The sequence below is a fragment of the Phoca vitulina genome, unplaced genomic scaffold (assembly GCF_004348235.1).
Source record: "Phoca vitulina isolate PV1807 unplaced genomic scaffold, GSC_HSeal_1.0 scaffold9, whole genome shotgun sequence".
NCBI classification, from domain to species: Eukaryota; Metazoa; Chordata; class Mammalia; order Carnivora; family Phocidae; genus Phoca; species Phoca vitulina.
Window position 1 is genome coordinate 53,070,142 of NW_022589712.1, and position 24,596 is coordinate 53,094,737.

The following is a 24,596-nucleotide window of genomic DNA, read 5'->3' on the forward strand; positions in this document are numbered from 1 at the left end:
TTTTACTTTTTTTTTTTGCTCTGCTACATCTTTGAAATCCAGTGTTTCCTTACACTTAGAGCACATCTTCATTTGGACTAGCCACATTTCCAGTCCTCGGTAGCCATGGGACTAATGGCTGCCATCAGGGGCAGTGTGGGGCTTTCTGGAGCACCTGGAGTCAGTCCTAGGACCTGCTCATGTCCGGTGGAGCCACGGCCTACATCCTCAGTCAGCCTTTTCACTCTGTGGCTGGAATTTAGAAAGCAGGGACTAACAGGAGATTCTCTGAACTTGGGTCTTTCGTAAGCCTTGATTTTCTCAAATAACATTACCCCATCCGTCTGAAAGTGACTCAGTCGATGCTTTAAGAGGCCTTCTGCCCACGTGGAGTTTTGGAGAAGTGTTCCCAGAGGGTATGCAGGCCTGGCTGCTTCTAGCAACTGCAGACAAATAGGATACAGTTTTCCATGATGTTAGGGAACAGTATCAGCTTAACCTTCCATTACCCAGAGCCAGGGTTGGGAGGGTAAGGGAATTTCTCATGGGTATGGAAAATTAAGAAATAAATCAAGCAATAAATCAAGACTTTGTCTTTGTCTTTTCATTTAGTGGAATAGAAGATGAACTCAACTGAATTCAGTGAAGATGTAGAAGAAGGTAAAAAAAAAAAAAGCTTCTTTTTAAAAAATATTTTTAATTTAGTATTTTTTATTAGGTCATACACTACATGGTTCAAAAATAAAAAGTTACATAATGAAAAATCAATGAAAAGTCCCCTCCCACCCCTGGTTCCCAGCCCCCTCTGCCCATACACCTGCTCGAGGTGTCTTATGTATCTTCCCAGAGTTACTTTTCTAAAAGTATCATTTCAAAGATAGTATTTGTTTCTTTCTCTCTGTTTCCTGTCTTTCCCCCCAAGAAGGAATTTAAAAACAGTTTTGAGCAAAAAGCTCTTGGAACGTGGTTTTATTGTATAGCACTAACATGGTAAGATAAAAATCGCTAGGTTTGGAAAGTGCAGTTTTATTGTGACTAGACTTTATGTTATCTGAGTGATAGTGTCAGAGGGCAGCCCGCACACACCCCGTTGCTCAGGGAACCCTGCTAACCTCCGAGTGGCCCAGTGGTCTTTCCCGCTGAGCCCTGTTTCTTCTCTGCCACAGTTCTAAAAAATAACACTGTGAAAGTGGAGACAGAGGCCGAAGATGCTGCCCTGGACTGCTCGGTGAGCTCCAGGTCTTCCGAGAAGCACCCTCTGGACAGCGTCTTCACTGCCCTCCAGGATTCCAGCAAGCGAAAGCAGCCGGGTGGCGATGGCCAGCCTGACTCTGTCCCCAGCGTGAAGAGGCGGCGGCTGATTCCCGAGGTGAGGGCCCAGCCCCTTCCGCTGTTTGCTTGGGCTCTGACCCTCTGATTAGATGCTCTGTCTCTCTACTTGTGGTCATCCAGGCAACTGCTGGGCCCTTGGGCATGAGAAAGCTTTCATTGCAGCTCTCCTGTCTCTGGCTTAAATTTCTAGGTGTCCTCTCTGACTAGAATTCTTATATATGTCTGGATTCATTACGGGGCTAGGGGAGTCTTCACGATGCAACCGCTTTTGAGTTCTTTGTTTTGCTTTGCTCCACTCGATAGCAAGGGCTGTTAAGAAAAGCCGACTGCATTTTATGTAGTACACGCTGTACACAGACTCCTGGAAAAGTTGAGGGTTGGGAGGTCTTTTCCTAAATCAAGCCCATCTTTTATATTAGGAGAACTTGCTCAGTGAATCTTTTTGTAAAGAGAATTCTTTTGTAACGTACCTGTTACCCCCCCTAACCTACAAATTTTATGAATTTGCTTTATTTTTTTCGTCACCTGCTGGTTAGATTGAACTTGACTAAATTCTTTTTTTTTTTTTTAAGATTTATTTATTTATTTGAGAGAGAGAGCATGAGCGGAGGGGTAGAGGGAGAGGGAGAGAGAAAGAATCCCAAGCGGACTCCACGGTGAGCGCGGAGCCTGACGGAGGGCCTGATTTCATGACCCTGAGATCACAACCTGAGCTGAAACCAGGAGTTGGATGCTTAACTGACTGTACCACCCAGGCGCCCCTGAACTTGGCTAAATTCTAAGAGAGAGAGACAACAGAACTGGACATGGTGGCCCCCTCTAGCAGCCTACAGTCCGGGTGGGAGACAAGACATGTACACAGAATGGTTAAGACCAAGGAGAGAGCAGCAGCTTTAGGACATCGGGTCTAGCCTGGGATGCTTCACCTCCAAGCCTTCCCACGGGCCAGCAGACTACACCTTAAATTCTTAGAAGGATATTTTCCCAAGCTCTCCAACATAGACAGACAGACAGACACACAAGCTCTTTGGGGGACCCAGATAGGAATTCAATTTCTGCATGTCTGTCCAAAAGAGCCCACATTTTCAGAGCTCATTATCATTAGCCAGAACACCATGGAGCATCAGCCTGGGACTCTTTGGGTTGTACTGGTTTTTTTTAAGATTTCATTTATTTATTTGACAGAGAGAGACACAGCGAGAGAGGGAACATAAGCAGGGGGAGTGGGAGAGGGAGAAGCAGGCTTCCTGCGGAGCAGGGAGCCCGATGTGGGGCTCGATCCCAGGACCCTGGGATCATGAACTGTGCCGAAGGCAGACGCTCAACAAATGAGCCACCCACACGCCCCGTTACTAGTTTGTTTTAAAGAATTAAAACTATTAGATGCTAGGACAAATCCAAGTAAATTGGAAATACATGGATTTTAGAGATTTAGTGAGTCTTCAATAAGTAAAATTATCCTTTGCTATAATTAGCAAAATTATGAGATTGATTTTCACCAGGATTTAAATATACATGTTTAGATTCTGTTATAATGAGCATCGACCTGCATTCCATATCATGGGTCATTGAGTAATACTTTTATTTATTTGGGTTTTTCCCCCCAAAACAGCCTTTTTTTTTTTTTTTAATTAATTAATTTATTTGAGAGCGAGCGAAGGAGGGGGAGAAGCAGAGGGAGAGAGACTCCAGAGACCGATGTGGGGCTTGATCTCACGACCCCAAGATCATAGCCTGACCCAAAACCAAGAGTTGGACGCTTAACTGACTACACTGCCCAGGTGCCTCCGCCCCCATTATTGAATTATTGAGATATAATTCACATATGCAATTCACCAATTTAAATTGTACAATTTAGTGGGGTTTTTGGGGTATATTCACAGAATTGTACAACTATTACTATAATAAGTTTTAGAATATTTTCATCATCCCACAAAGAACTCTTGTGCCCATTAGCAGTCACTCCCCATTCCCCTCCTTTAGCACCTTGGCAAGCCGTGATCTACATTGTCTCTATGGATTTGCCTATTCTCGATATTTCATATAAATGGAATCATAGAATATGTGGCCTTTTATTTTTTTATTTTAAAAGATCTTATTTATTTATTTGACAGAGAGACACAGTGAGAGAGGGAACACAAGCAGGGGGAGGGGGAGAGGGAGAAGCAGGCTTCCTGCAGAGCAGGGAGCCCGACGTGGGGCTCGATCCCAGGACCCTGGGATCACGACCTGAGCCGAAGGCAGACCCTAATGACTGAGCCACCCAGGCGCCCCGTGTGGCCTTTTATATCTGGCTTCTTTCACTTAGCATAATGTTTTCAAGGCTCATCCATATAGCATGGATGAGGTCTTCACTCCTTTTTTACGGCCAAATAATATTCCGTTGTAAACCTACCACATTTTGTTTATCCATTCATCAGTTAATAGACATTTGGGTTGTTTCCACTTACTGACCATCATGAGTAATATTCCAACAATACATCGATAATGCCCACCTAGGAAAAAAGTTGAAATTTTTTATAACTATATGAGCATTTTTTTTTTTTTATTTGAGAGAAAGAGAACACGAGCAGGGTGAGCGGCAGGGGGAGAAGCAGACTCCCCGCTGAGCAAGGAGCCCGATGCGGGGCTCGATCCCAGGACCCCGAGATCATGACCTGAGCTGAAGGCAGACGCCTAACGACTGAGCCACCCAGTCGCCCTATATGAGCATTTTTTTTTTTTTAAGATTTATTTATTTATTTATTTGAGAGAGAGAGAATGAGAGAGAGAGAACACATGAGAGGGGATAGGGTCAGAGGACGAAGCAGACTCCCTGCCGAGCAGGGAGCCTGATGCGGGACTCGATCCAGGGACTCCAGGATCATGACCTGAGCCGAAGGCAGTCACTTAACCAACTGAGCCACCCAGGCGCCCATATATGAGCATTTTAAATAAAGGGTTAATTACAGATACCCTGCCCTTGGCTCTGGGTGCTCTGGCTTCCCACCCCGGCCGCTTGCTGCATGCCCTGTGACCCTGGGGAGAGTTTCATGTGTGGCTAGCAGGCTCCAGTGCAGTGAGAAATGATTGCAGACGAAATCTCAGACTTCCTCACTGCTGAGTGAGATCCATGCTGGCGAATACAAGCTCTAAGGTGGTTAGTCGAAGAGCTTGTTTGAAAATCATGTAACCATTTTTTCTTAGGTTTTATTTTACACCATAATTTATTATGCTTTCCCCTAATGATCGCTAGATAGATGTTTTCCACTAACATGTTTAGTGCTGCAGGGACCATCCATGTATGTAAACCTAGTGCCCTCTGTGAGTGTTCCTGTGGGTTAGATGCCTAGAGGTTACCCTACAAGCGTCAAGAAGCTTGAGAAGCACCGTTAAGTTCCTAATGGAACTCCTGAAAACGTTTTCCTGTGTGTCACATTACATTTCTACCTCGGATCCATTCTGTAGACTCCTTCAAGTGTGCAACTAAAGCCAGAGTTCCAGAAATGGGACGCAAAATCCAGTGTATTGGTTCACTTTTGCTGTGGGACAAACCGTCCCGGATCTTAGCAGCTTAAAATGGCCGCCATCATATTTGTTTGCCGTTCTGTGGGTCAGCTGGTAGTTCCTGATGCGGCTAGGTGGTCTGGAATGGCCTCCCTCCCGTTTCTGGGGGCTCGGCTGCAGCTTCCCGTCCTGCGTGTCCTCGCCCCGGGGAGGCTAGTCCAGGCCTGTTCACGTAACACGGAAGCGTTCTAAGAGCACGAGAGGCCAAGCTCTGGGGCACAGACGCTTTTCACACCTCTGCTTGCGTCACCTCGTTACCTGGCGTCCCTCTGGTCAAAGCAGGTGACACGGGCCAGCCTGCCCGCAAGGGCCGTAAGAACAGGCTCCACCCCTGACGGTAGGAGCAACAAACTCACATTGCAGAGAGGCTTTCACACAAGGATGGGGCAGCTCTTGTGGTGGTTTTTATAAAGAGTTCCCCACAGTAAGGAACAGCAAGCCCATCAGGAAGGAACTCTGACCACGTCTGCCTGGGTTGTGGCCTTTGTGGACAGTCTGAGGTGGTCCCCTTGTCTCCTTATGCAAACGGAGTCACTTTATCCTTTCATTCCATACAATTTTGTTGGAATGGCATCCCAGAGAAGGGAATGTCTTCACATTCTTGGGGGCAGAGAGGGAAGGAGAAGGTTCTTATGATTTGTATTTTCGTTGAATCCTTCAGTATATGAAGCAAGTCAGAAAAAAACCTGGCCTTGGGCTGGAACTCCGTTGAGGTTCGAGGTGGAGGGATTTCCCTGAGCATCCCATGAACGATGTGTGAAGGTTTCGGATGCCTCCCAGTTTGGTGAGGCAGCAAGCTTCAGCTGGGACCTCAGGCATCATCCTGGAATTCTGACACATTTGGAGAATTCTGACACCAAAGTGTATTTGAATATTTCTAACATCACTTGTCCAACTTACATATTCTAACGGGGCAGGTATGTTTACTTTTCAATAGAGTGGAGACAGCAGGCAGTTCTAACCTGTTAGATTTTAGACTGGAAAAGACAGGTTAAGTCCTGGATTTTGTTTTGGGTGTTTTACTAGTTTTGTTTATTCTCCTTACTGTATATAAAATGAGGTTGATATCCATGCACCCCTTCCTGTTCTGTAAAAAGAATATATGGAAGTATGAACCTTTTCAAATTCTTGAGCTCCTTGTAGAAAGGTGTCATGTGAATTCAAGGCAGTATTTCCTTTTAAAAGCCTCTGTAAGTTGATGTGTCAGTAAATCAATAGCCTCGTAGTACCCTGGGGATTTTAGAACAATCCATCAGTTTTATGAAATTATAGTATATGTTGATTTTTCAAAATGGCACTAGTCTTAATTCACAGTGAATAGTCCTTTATCCTTCTCCCCCTGAGTTTTCTCTGATCCTTCTTACAGATAAGGTGGCAGGGGTGGTGGTTGGGGCGGGGGGACATATGCAGCTTTTTTGCCAGAGTGAGACAAGAGGATCCAGGAGGCCGAAACAAGTGATCATCCAAAAAAGTGGAAAGGAAGTTCATGAACAGTGACTGAGTGCCTGCTTGACAAATGGCACCATTCCTTATTTAATCCAAATGACAAACCAGTGATGAGAGAATTAATAGCTCTACCAGACAGATGAGTCAATTCCGGCGTGGAAGTTGGAGCACCAGGATGCCAGTGGGCAGCCTTGTTCCTGGTACAAAGTATCAGGAGTGGACTGGGATCACTCACTCCCTGCATCTGGGGAGGCGAGCCCCACCTTCTCTGATCCAGCCCGGAGGAATAGTAAATAGTTAACCTGGGAGTCAGATGAGGAGAGTTCACCATGGGGCCTTTGGCCGATTATCTGACCTCCCAGACTCTCAAGTTCCCCCGTGGTGATGAGAGAGAATTCTGCTCGTCTCATTGGTTTCTTGTGTGTGAGGGAGCCCAGCACAGGGCCTGCCCCGTGTCAGCCCTCAGAACTGCCTCGCAACCCCCATCTCCAGTTCCCGCCTCTTGTGGTCAGCATTCACCTGCCTCTACATTCATCACAACGAAAATGGCATGGAATTGCCAAGGGAGACCATCTGGCACCCTTTAGGATACCCCAGGTTGAGCGTCCTTGATTCTGAACACCATCCAAGTCAGAACAGAGACCACCTTTCATCTTCTCCCCCAAGCCCAAGGAACGGGGAGGAGGATGAAGGGTGGGGGGTGGGATTCGAGTGGTGGCCCTGATGTCAAAGGACGTCATATTCCAACTCCTGTCAGTGCTGACGACTTGTTCATAGTGTCGTGTAGTACAATATTTAGAAGACACATAAAACCTCCCTCAAAAAACCTAACAAAAGGCTGTGTAAAGACTTACTTGGCACCTCCACTGGAAAAGGCTTCATAGCCAAATACAGCAGATGTGGGAGGTGAGTAGCCAACATTTTTATTGGTAATCATCTTTTTGTTCATGGAAGTGGGGGCGATACTCAAGAGGTGTATGCCAGGCAGGAGTTAGCTTTGTTCTCCTGGGGTTTTTCGTGTCTTTGTTTGTTTTTAATTCTAAAGTGTCACCGTGTTTTGTTTTTCCAATTGGAGTATGGAAATGTCACCTCACTCACTCAGTGCAAACATAGTGAATACCTCCTCGATGGCGGTGGCTCTGGTACCAGCTGGAGAGTCACAATAATTTCCGTGACAACCATAGCAGAATAGGTCGTGTGCAATTCCCATTTTAACGAGGCTCAGAGAAGTTAGTGCTCCCGGGCCTGCTCGATTTGAGACTGTGCAGTTAAACACCGTGCTGGTGGCCCTCAGGGCTGCAGGGGGTGTTTGTAAGATGTGGAGAGGAGTCTGTGAAGCTCTCCTGCCCTGACAGTTCTCCATCTCTTCTGGCTTCTCTCTTCTCCGCTGTGATTGCTTTTCTCCCAGATTCTTACTTCTTCAGGCATCACAGCAGTTTCTTCATCCGTTAACAGCATAAGGATGACCCACAGGGTGAAAGCCATGAGGTCAGAGACTGTCTAGCTCCTTCCCTGGGTCCCCAGAGCCTTGCCCAGAGCCTGCCAGCTGTGAGGCGTTCCGTACAGTTTGTTTACTGACTCTGTGGTAGAGAGCCCTTGCAGACCTTACTGCTAACGGTTATCTGGTCATTTGGTGATGGTGATGATGGAGAGAACCATTCTGTTGAGGAGGAAGAAGGTAAGCACCGCATCTGCCTTGATTATTGATGTGGGAGCAGGAGCAGAGGCGTGCCAGCCCCCCCGGAGCCGACTCACAGGGTCTGCCCTCGATGCCGCATTAACTCTCCACCGTCTACTCTCTGGAAGGCATGCTGCTTTCTTGGTGTTCCAGTTTGCTGCCTCTCTGGGCACCATTTAGCCACTCATCATTTGTCGAACTGCATTCAGCCACTGCTGGGATTTGGAGTCGCGAGGAAGATGTTTAATGCTTGAAGCATGCCCATGGTGGCCCAGTCCCTGGGATGTAGCTGGGCACGGACCCGGGGAATCTCCCCTAAGTGGTCTCCTTACCCTGACTGGTAGCCCTACATCAACCTCTCTGTGTCCACATTCCCCAGCGAGAGAGGCGGGCGTTCCCTCTGGAGCCTGAGGGTGCTAGCCGGAGAAGGAGGTGCCCGGCTGAGCCCGGGAAGGAGGCTGGCACCGCCGGCCTGAGCTCCGCGGCAGCGTTCCCGGTTCCCGGGCGGCTGGAAGATGAGCCTCGGAGAACTGGCAGTGGTGTCAGCCAGACACCCGGTGCCAAGGAGCACAGATTTAAAGATTTCGTGATACTCCTAGACAGCTGAGCAGAGATTTTATCAGCAGCAGCAAATGCAGCCAGCCGGTTGTCACCTTGCCAGAGTTGGTGCAGTTCATTGGGGCGCCGAGTTGACAGGACACCAGTGTGGGGCTGTCTAAGAACCTGCTCTTTGGTGCATGTGTTGTGTTGTGTGTTGAATTATGTAACTAAGGCCTCTGGGAGTGAGGAATGTTGCCCTCTACTGGGACACTAACTTAATTTTTTATTCCAGCAAGTTAGCCAAAATGTTTCTATTTGGTGGCAGTGTTTCTAACATGCTTAGTAGAAACTGAAATATTTTTATTAATGATCCTGAACAGTGAGAGTTATAGAGGGGATTTCCAGTTCTCATAGACCTTGGCCTTCTGCCTGCTGTAGGAGTGCAATGACTTCTCTTTGTTATGGTATCAGACAATTCACCCAGAACATGTTTCCTGGACTTAACTCTCTATCCTGGGTATTAATTAGGGCAGACCTCTCTCTAGAATGCAGTACTTTTGCTGCATTGCATGTGAGTTTCTGGTGACCTCTGCACAGAATCTTATTTTATGATGTGGAATGACTTGTAAAGCAAAGACCCTTGTTCTAAAAAGACTCCTAATGTATTTATGATTTTTTTTTTAATGATTGCCATTAGAAACTCAAATTCCTCTATATTGGTAATATGGTAATACCATGGAATCATGGTAATCTCATGATCCACAGAACTTGCAAAATTATTTTGGTGTAATTGAACTTAATGGTGAATGAGTTGCGAAAATTTAATGTACAGCCTACAGAAATTAGCAAATAAGGCACTTTGAATTTATTAGGGCGGTGCTTTTCTTTTTTTCTTTTTTAAAAGATTTTATTTATTTATTTGACAGAGTAAGAGACAGCAAGCATGAGTTGGGGGAGGGCAGAGGGAGAGGGAGAAGCAGACTCCCCGCTGAGCAGGGAGCCCAATATGGGGCTCCATCCCAGGATCCTGGGATCATGACCAGAGCCAAAGGCAGAAGCTTAACCGACTGAGCCACCCAGGTGCCCCTAGGGCAGTGCTTTTCAACAGTGACCCACAGTTATAAATCCACCTGATGGTGAACTACAGCTCACATATGGATTTGTATGCAGACACAGAGAAACAAAACTTTCCCAAATTTACATACCATATGCAGTGCACCCTGATATTTTATATTCTCTCGTTTTCCCTCCTCCCTGCCTTTTTTTCCTTCTTCTGCCTTTCCTTCTTTCTTTCTTCTTATGCTGCTTATGACCCACCAAATCAACTTCATCATTTACTAATGGGTCATGATCCATAGTTCCAAACACACCATGTTGGGGTAAAGATTTTCATCTCCATCCCTTCCTTTCTCCAAGTTTCTGATGTGTGTTTGTGTGTGTAGTCCTCCCTGCCTCCCTCCCTTCATAATCCTCTGCTTTCTGCCAGATAGCAGAACAAAATGACTGTAAAGAACTTAAAACCCCACCTTCAGCTCAGTTGTCCAGTACTCCTCCCCTACTCCCAGCCTTCAGGGCAAACAGACCTCTAAGAAGTGCCTTCTGAGTGACTTACCCTGATGCATTGCAGGGAAGTCCTCTTGTTTACTGGCTGAGAGTAATCTTTACAACTAGTTTAATAAAAGGCCCCCTTGTAGTACCTCTGCTCTTGCTTGGGAATAGCATTGCTTAATAATAATTACATTCTAACAGTGAATATTTATTAAGCACTTACTATGATTCAGACAGGGCTCAGTGCTTTCTGCACATTATCTCATTAAGTCTTCATAACTACCCTGTGAGACCTACCATTATTTATCCCTGAGTTTCTAGAAGCCGAGGCATGAAAAATCATTTGATTTGGCCAAGGTCACAGAAGACAGCCTGAGCTGAGATCTTATCCACGCTTTTATACTTCTCTACAGACATGGCTCCTTTTTCTGAAGCATAGATTTGAGAATGGCAGAACACCTTGCCCTGCTTTAACCATCCTTGCATCTGGTTGACACACATTCATTGAGCAATTCTGTGTCCCAGGCACTGTGCAAGGTACTGGGTGGGGGTAGACTCAGGAATGACCTGTTCCCATCATGGGAACAGTCATACAGTGTGATGAGGATGCAATGAGGATGCAGGCAGCTGGGTGAGGAGACCCCAGGAGGGGGAGGGTCAGGTGGCAGGCCATTCATGGTAGGCTTCTCCCATGCCAGCAGGCCCTTGGTCCTCTGTCCTTGAGAAGCATGGGGTGCGTAGGAGGAGGGCCAGGTGCCTCTGAACCGTCATCAGCTTATACAGACAAACCCTGAGGAAAGTATTGGCCAGCTCCATGGGATCATTAAAACACTTCTAAGAATTCCTCTATCTTCAGGTTCTTACAGAATAAAGTAGCTTTTCTTTAGCGTGGTTGTTATCAACAGGGAGGCAGGAGAAAAATTAACCTCTCTCTATGTGAGTCATATTATTCCATTACCTAAAAGAGGGTCCAGGAAGTAATTCATTAATTTAAAATACAAAATGAAATATAACATGTAGGTGGTTGAGAAAGATCAAAGTCTTACATGTTTATGTGGCCTCATGCTCTGTTTTCACCTGGACGTACGTATTACTCACCTGCCATTAAAAATCTAGCTTCTTGAGCTTGTCTTTTCTCCCTACCCTTTTTAGGCTAGGTGTTAGAAAAACACGTCATACTGTTTTGTGCTGGCATTAGTTATCTGAAGACTTACAGGTGACATTGAACCTGCCTGGATGAGGCAAACTGAGAGCAGACACAGTCTTCCAGGCACTGGCCGCTCGGAGAGGACCCACAGCACCTGGGAGCTTGTTAGAAAGGCAGGCTCAGGGGCACCAGGCTGGCTCAGTCAGAAGAGCATGCAACTCTTGATCTCAGGGTCATGAGTTTGAGCCCCACATTGGTTGTTGAGATTACTAAAAAAAAAATTAAAAAAAAGAAAAGAAATGCAGGCTCAGGGACCAGAATCTGCGTTCTAACAAGATCCCAGGTGATTCATGAGTATATTAGAGTTTCAGAAGCACTGTCCTTGGCCACCTTACACCAGCCATATTTTCCCCGGGTGTGGAAGCATCCAAAGGATGCCCTTTGTTCTTACCAATTCTGCAGTTGCCCACGGTGCACACCTGTCAGTAAAAGCAAATACTTTGCGCTTCAGCCCTGTGTGTTCATTCCCCTGACACCCACCAGTGCTCACCAGTTAGCTCTTCTGCTTAATTAAACCCTCAAAAATATATTCCAATAAGTCTGGGTCAAGTTTAACATTTGTCAAAACCAGCTTTATGAAGTTGGGACTGAAATACAATGAATGGCACGGTATTTAAAGTATAGCATTTCATAAGTTCTGACGTCTGTATATATCAGTGAGGCCATCACCACGATCAAGATAATAAACATGGGGCGCCTGGGTGGCTCAGTCGTTGGGCATCTGCCTTTGGCTCAGGTCATGATCCCAGGGTCCTGGGATCGAGCCCCGCATCAGGCTCCCTGCTCTGCAGGAAGCCTGCTTCTCCCTTTCCTACTCCCCCTGCTTGTGTTCCCTCTCTTGCTGTCACTCTCTCTGTCAAGTAAATAAATAAATAAAATCTTTAAAAATATATATATATATAATAAACATGAGTCACCAAGTACCATAAAGTTTCCATGTGCCCCTTTGTGTCCTTCCTCCACCACCAGGTCACCCCACTATTGATAAGTTTGTATTTTATATGAATGGAATCCTACAGTATGGCCTCTTTTTTGTTTGTCTGGCTTCTTTTAGCATAATTATTTTTAGACTCCTCGTGAGTACTGTGTGTATCAGTTCTATTGCTGAGTAGTATTCCATTATATGCATATAAGACAGTATACTTGCTGATAACATTTTGGGTTGTTTCCACCTTTGGCTAGTTACAGATGGGGCTACCATGAGCATTTGTGTATAAGTCTTTGTATGATCATGTGCTTTCCATTTGCTTGGTAAATAAATATCTAGGAATGGAATACCAGGATCATATGGTCTGTGTATATTTAACTTTTTAAGAAACTACCAGCTGTGGGATGCCTGGGTGGCTCAGTCGGTTAAGCGTCTGCCTTCGGCTCAGGTCATGATCCCAGGGTCCTGGGATCGAGTCCCGCATCGGACTCCTTGCTCAGCAGGGAGCCTGCTTCTCCCTCTGCTGCTCTTCCTGCTTGTGCTGTCTCTCACTATGTCAAATAAATAAATAAAATCTTAAAAAAAAAAAAAAAAGAAACTACCAGCTGTTTTCCAAAGTAGTTACACCATTTTATATCCCCACCAGCAGTGTGTGAGTTTCGATAGCCTTCACATCTCCAACACTGGGTATTGTCCTTGTGTTTGTACCCATTCTGGCAGGGATGATGAGGTATCTCTCAGTGGGCTTTAATTTGCAGGTTATTAATAAGCATCTCATTTATTTATTTATTTATTTATTTATTTATTTATTTAGACAGCGAGAGAGAGGGAGAGAGAGAAAGCACAAACAGGGGGAGCGGCAGGCAGAGGGAGGAGAAGCAGACTTCCCGCTGAGCAGGGAGCCCGATGTGGGGCTCGATCCCAGGACCCTGGGATCATGACCTGAGCTGAAGGCAGACGCTTAACCGACTAAGCCACCCTGGCGCCCCTATCTATTTTTTTCTCTTATGGATTATGCTTGTGGTGTCATATCTAAGAAATATTTGCCTAAACCAAGGTCATAAGAGATTTCTCTTATGTTTTCTTCTAGAAGTGTTAGAATTTTATAGTTTTTTTTTTTTTAAGATTTTATTTATTTGACAGAGAGAGACAGCGAGAGCAGGAACACAAGCAGGGGGAGTGGGAGAGGGAGAAGCAGGCTCCCCGCTGAGCAGGGAGCCCGATGCGGGGCTCGATCCCACGACCCTGGGATCATGACCTGAGCCGAAGGCAGACGCTTAACGACTGAGCCACCCAGGCGCCTCTAGAAGTGTTAGAATTTTAAGTTAGGTTTTATATTTATGTCCACAATCCATGTTGAGTTAATTTCTTTATGTGGTACACATAGGATGGAAATTTTTGTTTGGTTTTGCATATCTATATCCAGTTGTTCCAGCATCATTTGTGGAAAAGATGATCTTCATTGAATTGCCTTTGAGCCTGTGTTGAAAATCACTTGTCCATATGTACATAAATAAGCCTCTTGAAATGTTCAGGGCCTGGCAACAGGGGAAACCACTGGTGAAAGCAACGAGAACTCTGGGTTCTCAGATGGCCAAGGTTGATTGCTATCTGATGGTGGAGCTGGGACTCAAGCTTTGGGGTCTTTAAAGGCGATCTTGAGCTTGCCGTGGGAGTCCAGCAGAGTGGACTTGCAGAGTGTGTGTGCCGTCCTTGGGTGAGCTGAGGAGATAGTTCCTGAAATCAGTTTGGTAGAGTTCAATTCCCTCCCTGTCCTTTGTTGAGCAAGGCTGAGAGTGCATGGCATTACCCTTGTAGATGCATAGGAGAGGCAGGAATACATGACATCCTGTGGCCGCCTTCAGACACTGGGGCGTAATTGTCTCCCACAGCTCTTTGAGAAACCTGGGGCCCCCATACCTCATGCAGTCTACAGTTGCACGGGCTCTGGGACGTTCTGGGCCGGCCCTTTTCCAGTCTGAGATAAGAGGTCACTCCGGGCAGCGGTAGGGGTGCAGCAGACCCCCGTTCTGTGCTCACCACCGTGCGCCTCAGGAGCTGCCTGGTCTCCTCGAGGCTGCAGACTGGCAGACACACTGCTGCCTTCCCGAGCTGCTGTGGGCAGGACTCCTGATCCCCGTCTGAGATCAGCCGGAGGCCCAGGTCAGTGAGGTGCCTGCCGTGCCCGGGGCAGGGCCACCGCGGGGGCTCCTCCTGCCGTGGGGTGTCTCTCGCATCCCTGGCAGGGTGGTTGTCCTGCAGGACGGGGGAGCCTTCCCGAAGGTCCGGCCGAGCCTCGCTCGGGGAGGAGGAACAGGGAGCTGTTGTGGCGCGGGCATGTGGGTTTGGGTCAGCTGTGCGTTCCCGGCCGGGCAGAGTGACTCCGGGGCGAGGGAAGGAGCCTAACACACTGTTTGTTTTCCAGGCCCTCCTAGCAGGCATGCGGAACCGGGAGAACAGCTCGCCCTGCCAGGGCAACGGGGAGCAGGCCGGCAGGGGCAAGAGCCTGGGCTCGGCGTGGCCCGGCGAGGAGGAGCCCTGCAACGACGGGAGCACGCCGTCCTACAAGAAGCCTCTGTATGGCATCTCGCACAAGATCATGGAGAAGAAGAACCCTCCCGCCGGCGACGTGCTCAGCACGTACGAGCTCTTCGACAAGGCCAACTCCAGCAACAGCCCGTCGCCGCTGCGGCTCCTGAACGAGCCCCAGAAGCGGGACTGCGGCGGCGCCGCGGCCGCCACCGACGCTGACCCCAACATCTACTTTCTGATCCAGAAGATGTTCTACATGCTCAACACGCTCTCTTCCAACATGTCGCAGCTGCACAGCAAGGTGGACCTGCTCTCCCTGGAGGTGAGCCGCATCAAGAAACAGGTGAGCCCCACCGAGATGGTGGCCAAGTTCCAGCCGCCCCCCGAGTACCAGCTCACGGCGGCGGAGCTCAAGCAGATCGTGGACCAGAGCCTGTCGGGCGGTGACCTGGCCTGCCGCCTGCTGGTGCAGCTCTTCCCCGAGCTCTTCAGCGACGTGGACTTCTCGCGCGGCTGCAGCGCGTGCGGCTTCGCGGCCAAGCGCAAGCTGGAGTCGCTGCACCTGCAGCTCATCCGCAACTACGTGGAGGTCTACTACCCCTCGGTGAAGGACACGGCCGTGTGGCAGGCCGAGTGTCTGCCCCAGCTGAACGACTTCTTCAGCCGCTTCTGGGCCCAGCGGGAGATGGAGGACAGCCAGCCCGGCGGCCAGGTGGCCGGCTTCTTCGAGGCCGAGCAGGTGGACGCCAGCCACTTCCTGGACAGCAAGGACCAGGAGGAGGCCCTGTCCCTGGACCGGAGCAGCACCATCGCCTCAGACCACGTGGTGGACACGCAGGACCTCACCGAGTTCCTGGACGAAGCGTCGTCCCCCGGCGAGTTCGCCGTCTTCCTCCTCCACCGGCTCTTCCCCGAGCTCTTCGACCACCGGAAGCTGGGCGAGCAGTACAGCTGCTACGGGGACGGCGGCAAGCAGGGGCTGGACCCGCAGCGGCTGCAGATCATCCGCAACTACACGGAGATCTACTTCCCCGACATGCAGGAGGAGGAGGCCTGGCTGCAGCAGTGCGCCCAGCGCCTCAACGATGAGCTCGAGGGCCTGGCGCTGGACGGCGGCAGCGAGGGTGAGCCCGCGCGCGACGACTGCTACGACTCCTCCAGCCTGCCCGACGACGTCTCCGTGGTCAAGGTGGAAGACAGCTTCGAGGGCGAGCGGCCGGGCCGGCGCTCCAAGAAGATCTGGCTGGTGCCCATCGACTTCGACAAGCTGGAGATCCCGCAGCCCGACTTCGAGGTGCCGGGCGCCGACTGCCTGCTGAGCAAGGAGCAGCTGCGCAGCATCTACGAGAGCAGCCTGTCCATCGGCAACTTCGCCTCGCGCCTGCTGGTGCACCTCTTCCCCGAGCTCTTCACGCCCGAGAACCTGCGCAAGCAGTACAACTGCAGCGGCTCCCTGGGCAAGAAGCAGCTGGACCCGTCCCGCATCAGGCTCATCCGCCACTACGTGCAGCTGCTGTACCCGCGCGCCAAGAACGACCGCGTCTGGACGCTGGAGTTCGTGGGCAAGCTGGACGAGCGCTGCCGGCGCCGCGACACGGAGCAGCGGCGCTCCTACCAGCAGCAGCGCAAGGTCCACGTGCCGGGCCCCGAGTGCCGGGACCTGACGAGCTATGCGGTCAACCCCGAGAGGTTCCGAGAGGAATTCGAGGGGCCCCCGCTGCCCCCCGAAAGAAGCAGCAAGGACTTCTGCAAGATCCCCCTGGACGAGCTGGTGGTTCCCTCGCCCGACTTCCCGGTGCCTTCGCCATACCTGCTGTCGGACAAGGAGGTGCGCGAGATCGTGCAGCAGAGCCTGTCGGTGGGCAACTTCGCCGCCCGGCTCCTGGTCAGGCTCTTCCCGGAACTCTTCACCGCCGAGAACCTGCGGCTGCAGTACAACCACTCGGGCGCCTGCAACAAGAAGCAGCTGGACCCCACGCGCCTGAGGCTCATCCGGCATTACGTGGAGGCCGTGTACCCGGTGGAGAAGATGGAGGAGGTGTGGCACTACGAGTGTATCCCGAGCATCGACGAGCGGTGCCGCCGCCCCAACAGGAAAAAATGCGACATCCTGAAGAAAGCCAAGAAGGTGGAGAAGTGATGGGCGCGCCGGGGACTGAGCGTTCTGGCGGAGCGCGCCCGCGGGATCCACAGACACGCACCTTACGTCGGTGGGGAGTGGCTCACTGCATTTGCACACGTCGACACCACCCAGCCACAGGAAAGGAGCCTTGCGTTTGGTCTCTCCCACTCACGACTTTCAGTCCCGTGTCCCAGGGGTGCAGCCAGAGTCCGGGAGAGCGGAGCCGTGAGAGCAGAGAGGCCTCAGGAGTAGGGCGTTCTCTCCTTGGCTGTGTCCTCCCCCGCCCCCCCCGCGATTTCAGATGCATATTCAGCAGCTCTCTTGTTCCTCTTCCCACATTTTACATCTTCCATTTTTATCCATTTGTTTTTAATTAAAAAGAAACCTTTTAAAAAAAAAAAATCATTGGGCTCTTTGGGGGCCATTTTACTTAGAAAAACTATCTTTTAAATATTTGAGATGAAGTACTGTAAGATGACTTCAGTTGCTGGGATTTTTTTCTTTTTTAAGATGGTTTCAGATTTATGAAATTTTTAGAAATGCCATGTTCCTGCATGACGGCTAATAATAGCTTCAGGTGACATAGAGACCAGTTTTACTGACCTTGTCTTTTACATCTGACTTTGGAAGAGTCAAGATGCCCCTTGGATGGCAGCAGAGGGGATGGAGTAGTGGGACCTCCTCTCCCAGCATGGTTGCATCCTCCTGCCGTGGTGCTGAGGAAGGGGCCTACCCGCGACCTGGCCTATTCGTAGTTGCCATGTCAGTAGAATGCTGTGCTCACTCTCTGTAGACGAGAACACTGGATGATGATGATGATGATGATGATATGAATGTAGATAGACGTGGAAACACGTACACAATGTCATTTTGAGCTGTGTCCTTCCACTGCCCCTGTCCCTCTCTACACAAGGATGCTGTTTGGAGGGGCAGACACATTTCCTTGGAAAATTGTGTGAATATTTGGCTTCTTGTTTGATTTAAGGATGGGCCCCTCTGAGCTCACCAAAGCTGTTTACTTTCCATGTGTGTATTTGTGCAAAAAGCCCGGTTCTGGGAGCTGTCTGATGGCTTCACCACACCTCAGTGTGAGCCCCTCCCGTCGGTAGCACATCCTTGTTCCTCAGGGCAAGCCCAGGCCTCGGGCCCTCTTGGGGATACCTGGCATTGGAAGGTCACAGGTCATTCATTGGGGCTCCCCCGTCCCTTCCCAGAGTCCACTCAGCTGTCCCCTCAGACCCCCTTGAAGCTCTGCTGCCCTACCCTTGGCCAGTCCCTTGGCCTAGGAGTAAGACATCTCTTCTTCCGTCACTGGTTGGGAAGGTCACACCGCTCCAGGCCAGCGGCATACTTCTCCAGGACATCCAGTCAGGAAACTCCCCAGCAGGTAAAGTCCTGAAAAACAATACTTTTACCTACCTGACTTTGGGGTCCAAAGCCCTCAGAGGGAAAGGAAATGGTATAACCCAAATGGAGTACATCATACCAGAAACTTGGAAAATGAACTGAATCACACAGGGTGGTCCTAAAACCCTTGTGGAATGTTGCAGAGTTAATAACCTAGTGGCCTAATGTTTGCTACCTTAAAATGCAGAAATAATAGAAACAATCTGTGAATTTTCTTTATACAACTGATAAACACTGCAGTTCCGGTGGCTGTATGACATAATTTTGCCTGCACCCAGAGGGCTTTTTATTTTTTTTCTTTTTAATGACAGGATTTTGAGCAATGTAAAGTTGCCAATCTAACTTTAGTAAATTTGCTTTTACATGTCATTTACAGATTATTTCTGTTGAAGCTGCAGACCTAAATTATTGAAATTTAGAATTGCACGGGGACTTAATGACTCTCTCACATACACCACAGCCACCCACATGTGCACACACATTTCTTACTGAAAAACTTCAGTGGGATGAAGGGGACCTACATGAATAATGAGCTCAACCTCTTTGTGCCTAGGAAAGAAGGGACTAGCGCAGCCAGGAAACTCCCTTTTTCCCCCTCACGTGGGCCTTTCCCTACGCCTTAGTCTCTCCAGCACACATGCGCGTGCGCACGCCCTACCCAAAGATGGCCGCGGCGCTCTGGCCCGCCAGCCCTTTGCTCGGAGAGCGCCGTGGAACTTGTTCTGGTCTCTAGCATGTGTCCAAGAGGATTCCAAGCCATGTGAAAGTTGCCCTGCTTTCTAGAGGGTGGACTACGACCCTACAACTTCAGAAGCACAATCATTTATCAATAATAAAAAGTCCCGTCTCCCCCACGTTAGAGAAATCAACAAGTTCTAGGGATGAAATGTGTTTCTTCACGACCTAGAGCATGTTCAGTTCTTGGAAACTGCATTTTGGTGGTTTCCTTAATACCTTTCCTGTGCAGGGCCTCTCCCCCACCCCCCACCTCTGCCCGGCCCCTAATCTTAGAGTCCCTTTTAGTGACGAGAGGTGGACACACTCTGGGAGTTGGTGACTGTCCCTCCGGACCGTCTCATCAGGAAAACCCTGCAGGTCCTGCATCTGTCTGTATGGCGTCCTCAGCTCTCCGCCATACAGGTGGGCTCCAGGGCAGTTTTTTACATGAAGCAATAGAAGTACAAAATACTTTTTTCAAAATTTAATATTTTCCATCAAATGTGTTGGTAAACCCCTTCCCCCTCCCCATCCAGATTCTTTGGTTTTTACTTGTTTGTTTTTGGGTTCTTTTTTTCCTTGATTGATTCTGGAGGACTAAAGAATTAGCACAGACACATTCTGATGTTAAGGAAAATAGCAAGTCACAATAGGTGGTAGTGCCCCTCGTTTTCTCTTGTTAGTAAGTTTTAAAAGAATGTATGAAGGTAGTCATGAATGTACTAAGTGTTCTAATCCTGCTTCAGTTCACTTTGGCTGTGTCTACATGACAACAAATGTTTGACAGGGAATAAAGTTGTGTCTAGTGTCATGGGCCATAGTGTGCCCCTCCCCCTTCGGTGTTGGCCCCAAATCTTCCTTTCTTTTTACGTTTGGGTGGAGGGGTTACCACGTTAGCAGCAATCATCAACCAACCAATGGGATCTACTTAGTGGTGAAAGGATTCGCTGTTTAAATGGTTAAGAGTCACTGGCCTGACCACACCGCAGCACGGCCGCTTGGGTTCCTATAGAAATGGCCTCGGTTTCTACCTTCCCCCCCCCCAAATGTTTGCTTCTTGTCCGATTGCAGTGGGGTCTTGAGACCCCTGATTGGAGGTCATTGAGATCTCTCACCCTGCCTGGCTGTGTGGATAGGAGTATGAAGTGGAGGTGGGGGCCAACGGGCTGTTAATGCCATTTGGAAATACTTGCCTCGTGTAGATCCAGCCTTAATGTTTTTCTGACATCCTAGTGAAAGCAGACCCTGCACAAAGTGGATATCAGAGTTAATACTGTGAGGAGATAAAATAACGAGAATAGTTTTACCAAAGATAATGAAATACTGCATAATGTCTGCATTTTACCATTGATTTGAGTGCATTCTTAGAAAACTGAATGTAACAAAAACCCAGGACATTTTTGGAAATTGTATGCTCTCTAGCAAACTTTGTGTGAATTTTTATACAAGCACTGTTTTATGAGTTATATAAAATGTTATAAAAATAGAAAAAAATATGGTCTTTGTAACCTCTTGTTTTCTTAGGGCCCACGTCTCTCAGAACCTGTGTTGGTCTCCTTGTCTCCATGTGGCCTCCTTAGCCCCTCCCACGGGAGGACAGGAACCGGGGTGGGGGTGGGGGGGTGTCTCATGTCTCAGCCTCTCGGGCTTCCACGCCCGGGGTGTCCGGGGCACAGCTCACAGGATTTCACTTGGCTACAGCTGAATGACCGAGAAGTCACCAAATAAATCCTAGCCCTCTTCTACACAAACCACTTCCTGGCCACATGGCGGGAGGTGCATTTGCCTTTTCATACCTTTCCTGGTCGCGCGCCAGCCCGGCCCTGCTACTAAGCCGGCAGAGCTTCATTTCACTCTTTTTTTTTTTCTCACTTTGGATCAAATGGGATTTAGTTCCTCCAAGCTAACATATTATTAACTGATGATAAAAGGATACATGTTTTTTCTTACCTCTTCTCTTCGGCTAAGCATAAATTCTTTCATATTCATAGTAAAAATATTATCTCAAGCTGTCGGAGGAACATTGTTTTTGGCCAAAGGTCACAAAGATAAGAACTTGTGGCGTGGGACTCGAACACTTTCCCCCGTGACCCTTTGCTTCGGTGTGAATCCTGACACTTCTGTGTGTAAGCCTTGTCGGCAGGTTAGGGCTGGTCAGGGGCTGGAGTAACAAGTTTAAGCAAGACTTGAACAAGACGAAATTCTTTAATTCTGGCTGTAGGTATGTTTGTTTTCTACCCAAAAAGAAAAGTCACAGAAATTCAATATATGGGAGCTTACTTATAAAATCCAGTTCTCGGAGATAAGAACTACACACTAAATTATCATGATCACGGGAATGGTGAAGTGCAATGGACTCTGAAGGAACTTCTAAATAAAGGTACCCCCCCCCCCCATGGCCAACAGTGAGAAAGGAATGAACACTCATTGCCTACTCGCTGTAACGGCACCTCATATCCACTGAGTACACGCCATGTGCCGGCCACACTGCTGAGAACTCGACCTGTGAGGTAAGTTCCATAATTATGCCTATTAAGAAAGGTATGGTATGGCCCTGAGTGGTGTATATACTATCTCATTTAATTCTCATAAAAACTCAAGTGTCTTGGGAACTATTATTATTTGTTTAGTGGTGAGGAAGCAGAGAGAAGTATGCTTCTTGCCCAAATTTGTGCAACTGGCAAACTGCGGTGTCAGGGTTTAAACCTGTTTATTTCTGCAACACCACACCATCCCGGGTGGTGAACATCCTCTGAGCCACAACACACAAAGATACAGATCCGAAAACAAGTGCAAGTCACTGGTGTCCTTTATCACCCACATCCTCTGAGCCCTGATTCGTCTGATCTTAGATGTGGGTGTGCTGGTATTTAGAATTGCTGTGTGTGAAATCACTGGCGATTGTGGATAGCCATGTCCTGGGAATAGTGAGCAAATCTGGGAAGAGTTTGTGAAAATAACTGCCATGGATGGGATTCCCTGGGGGCAGAGCCTGAGACATTCCCGAGAGAATGGTTGTGGGCTTGTCCTCGGGAGAAGGGGCAGGAGGGACACAGCAGCGGCCAGGGAAGGCCAGGATCTAGGGCTCAGGTCTCCACTGCAGTCCAGCTCCATCCCCATACTGGAAAGCCCTAGAATATAGATTGTTTGGCAGAATTAGTCCCAGGTGAGGCAGAGGGGCTGGTTGGTCCTTGTCAGAGGTCTTCCCCAGGGAAAGGGGCAGCTCTCCTGGCAAGATGGCCAAGGGCTGAGCTCCAGAAGGGCCGCTGTGAGCGGTTAGCTGGCGCTCAGCAGCGAGGGAATCATGCTCTGGGAAAGGGGATCTGGTTAAGCCTCCATCAGCATCTGCTAGGGTCAGAACCACCAGAGGGCATGTTAGCCAGACCAGTGGGCCGTAGCCCCAGAGTCGGCTTCAGTAGGTCTGGACGGGGCCTAAGAATTTGCATTTCTAGTAAGTTCCCAGGTGATGTGGTCCATGGCCACACTCTGAGAACCACTGCACCAGTGACTTCACAAAACAGGCTGTGTGTTTTCTGTGAAGGCTTAGCACTTTTCCGAGTATTAGAAGTAGATCTCAGCTGAAAGAAATGGTTTCCCGTTGTGTTCAAATAAAACAGACTGCTTCTTAACCAGCAATAAACTAAATCTTAGCTTTTTAGGTCAGTGGGAAGAGGCAGGTTTGCAAGTGCTTATGCAGCAAGGCTTAGGAGCACTGGCCAAACGTGCCTTTTGCCAGAGCATTTCTGCAGGGGGAAGCCTGTTCACTGATTTTAAGGAGTAAGAATTCATTTGTTCTTCTAAATGGAGTTGGTAGTCCAGATGGCGAACTGTGTCCTTGACAGAGGTTGAAAGCATGTAATGCCACAGCTCATCCTTCCAGAAGCTCCTACAGTGTGACAGCTGTATAGTCAGAAGTGACAATGGGTCCTTGAATTACAGGGAGTTCGGGTTTTTGTAAGCCCTCCCTTTTTCTGAGCCCAGTAATGGCTTAGGAATGTGCTAGGGACTTGACATACGTTATTTCATTTAATCCTCACAGAAACCCTGTTTCTATCCCCCATGTTACAGATGGGGTGCCTCTAGACTTTGAGTCACTTGGTCAAGGCCAGACAGCTGGCGGAGCGGGGGGTGCTAATGACCGGGCTGACTCCGAAGTCCATGCTCTTGATTTCCGTGCCGCCACTTCCGTGGCTGTGTGCAGTAAATTTCTCCGTCTGCCTAGTGCTCCCCTGCCGTTTACCTTGGGGTTTTGCTGACTGTCCAGTCTGAGCTTCTGGATCTGCCCGAGTGAGTGTTTGACTTGAGAAACCTTTCATTGCAGGAAACAGAACAAGGAATACAGTAAGGATCATCTCTGCCTCTAAAAGAAGTTCATTCATCCTGCAACAATGTATGTAATGCCTGTTGTCTCCCTGGGCACCGTTCCATGACCCTACCAAGTACCCAACTCATTAGTTGGTCAAGAGGCCTTGGAGAGCAGGCTCTGGTGGTGAACACCACAGAACCTAACAGCTCCTGCCTGACGCACGGGGGTAATAAGCAGACTGCGAAGCTGGGCTCCTCGGCTCCGCGCAGACAGCTGAGGCCACTGCAGATGGGACGGGGCTGGGCTCGGCCTGAGGCAGCCGCGGGCCCATAGCTTCCCGACGCTCCTGCTTCTCACAGACTAAAACGCTGCTTCTAAGATGCCGTGAACGCTGGCTGCGAGCTCCATAGCCTCGGTCTTCCTGGTGTCCGGTCCCTGCTACTCCTGACACCAGGTACTAAACCTAAGTCTCCTCCTTGGTGTGGACGTGCAGAAACCTCAGCTCGGGCGCAGTGCAGGCACGAGGGGGGCCGTGTTTCCACCTAGGGTAAGACCCCTGGTGACGGGCGCCTTCTCTTCAGTTGCTTGAAAGCAGAGCTGGCTGCTATCCTTTCAGCCTCACCTTTTGTATCTCTGTCTCAGAATCAAGAGGTAAGGGTCTCCCCTACAATCCGAAAGAAAATTCTAGGCATTGCATGGGGAAGGAAGTATCTAATAGTAACCCCTCTGAGTGGGGCTCTAGAAATGGGTATTACCCAGTCCAGACGTCTAAGCAGAAATTGCCCATTGTAGACGCTTGCTGTTCTACCCTGACTGCAGTTTTGGGGGCTTCACTTACCTGCCTTGGGGAAGGTCTCCCCAGCTTTAAGAATACCGTCCCAGGAGGGGCGCCTGGGTGGTTCAGTCGGTTAAGCGTTCGACTCTGATTTTGGCTCAGGTCATGATCTCAGGGTCGTGAGATCGAGCCCCGCGCCAGGCTCCGTGCTGGGCGTGTAGTCTGCTTAAGGGTCTTTCTCTCCCCCTCTCCCTCTGTCCACCCCCCACCCCTCCACACACTCTCTCTCTGAAAAAATAAAGTCCCAGGATAGAAGGCCCATTGGGTACAGTTGACATCTTTACAGAAGAATCAAGAATCGCATCGTGAGTGATCCATGTCCTCAAGACCTGTCAAAATCATACTTTGACCGGCCTGCTTCTGATCTGCCTGGTCCGTTAACCAATCATGAACAAAGAAACCCTTAAGCCCACAAGCAGGTCTTTGAGAGGAACAGGAAAGCGGCAGTCTCAGAAAGCTGCCTCCAATTTCAG

At 49.0% G+C, this 24,596-nt stretch overlaps 1 protein-coding gene across 1 annotated transcript; it reads left to right on the forward strand.

Annotated features, from left to right (window-relative positions):
• The first annotated feature begins 537 nt into the window (after nucleotides 1–537).
• BEND3 (BEN domain containing 3) lies at nucleotides 538–19,502 on the forward strand. Its single transcript, XM_032408136.1, has 3 exons — nucleotides 538–639; nucleotides 1,146–1,348; nucleotides 14,630–19,502. The coding sequence occupies exons 1-3, from the start codon at nucleotides 603–605 to the stop codon at nucleotides 16,874–16,876; spliced, it is 2,487 nt and encodes an 828-aa protein (XP_032264027.1). The 5' UTR covers nucleotides 538–602; the 3' UTR covers nucleotides 16,877–19,502.
• Nucleotides 19,503–24,596: the final 5,094 nt, after the last annotated feature.

Bases quoted from the DNA above. Each gene is read 5' to 3' on its own strand.
- BEND3 (XM_032408136.1), top strand. From the start codon at position 603: ATGAACTCAACTGAATTCAGTGAAGATGTAGAAGAAG. The intron at 640-1,145 runs GTAAAAAAAAAA...TCTCTGCCACAG, and splicing joins CAGTGAAGATGTAGAAGAAG to TTCTAAAAAATAACACTGTG. The intron at 1,349-14,629 runs GTGAGGGCCCAG...TTTGTTTTCCAG, and splicing joins GGCGGCGGCTGATTCCCGAG to GCCCTCCTAGCAGGCATGCG.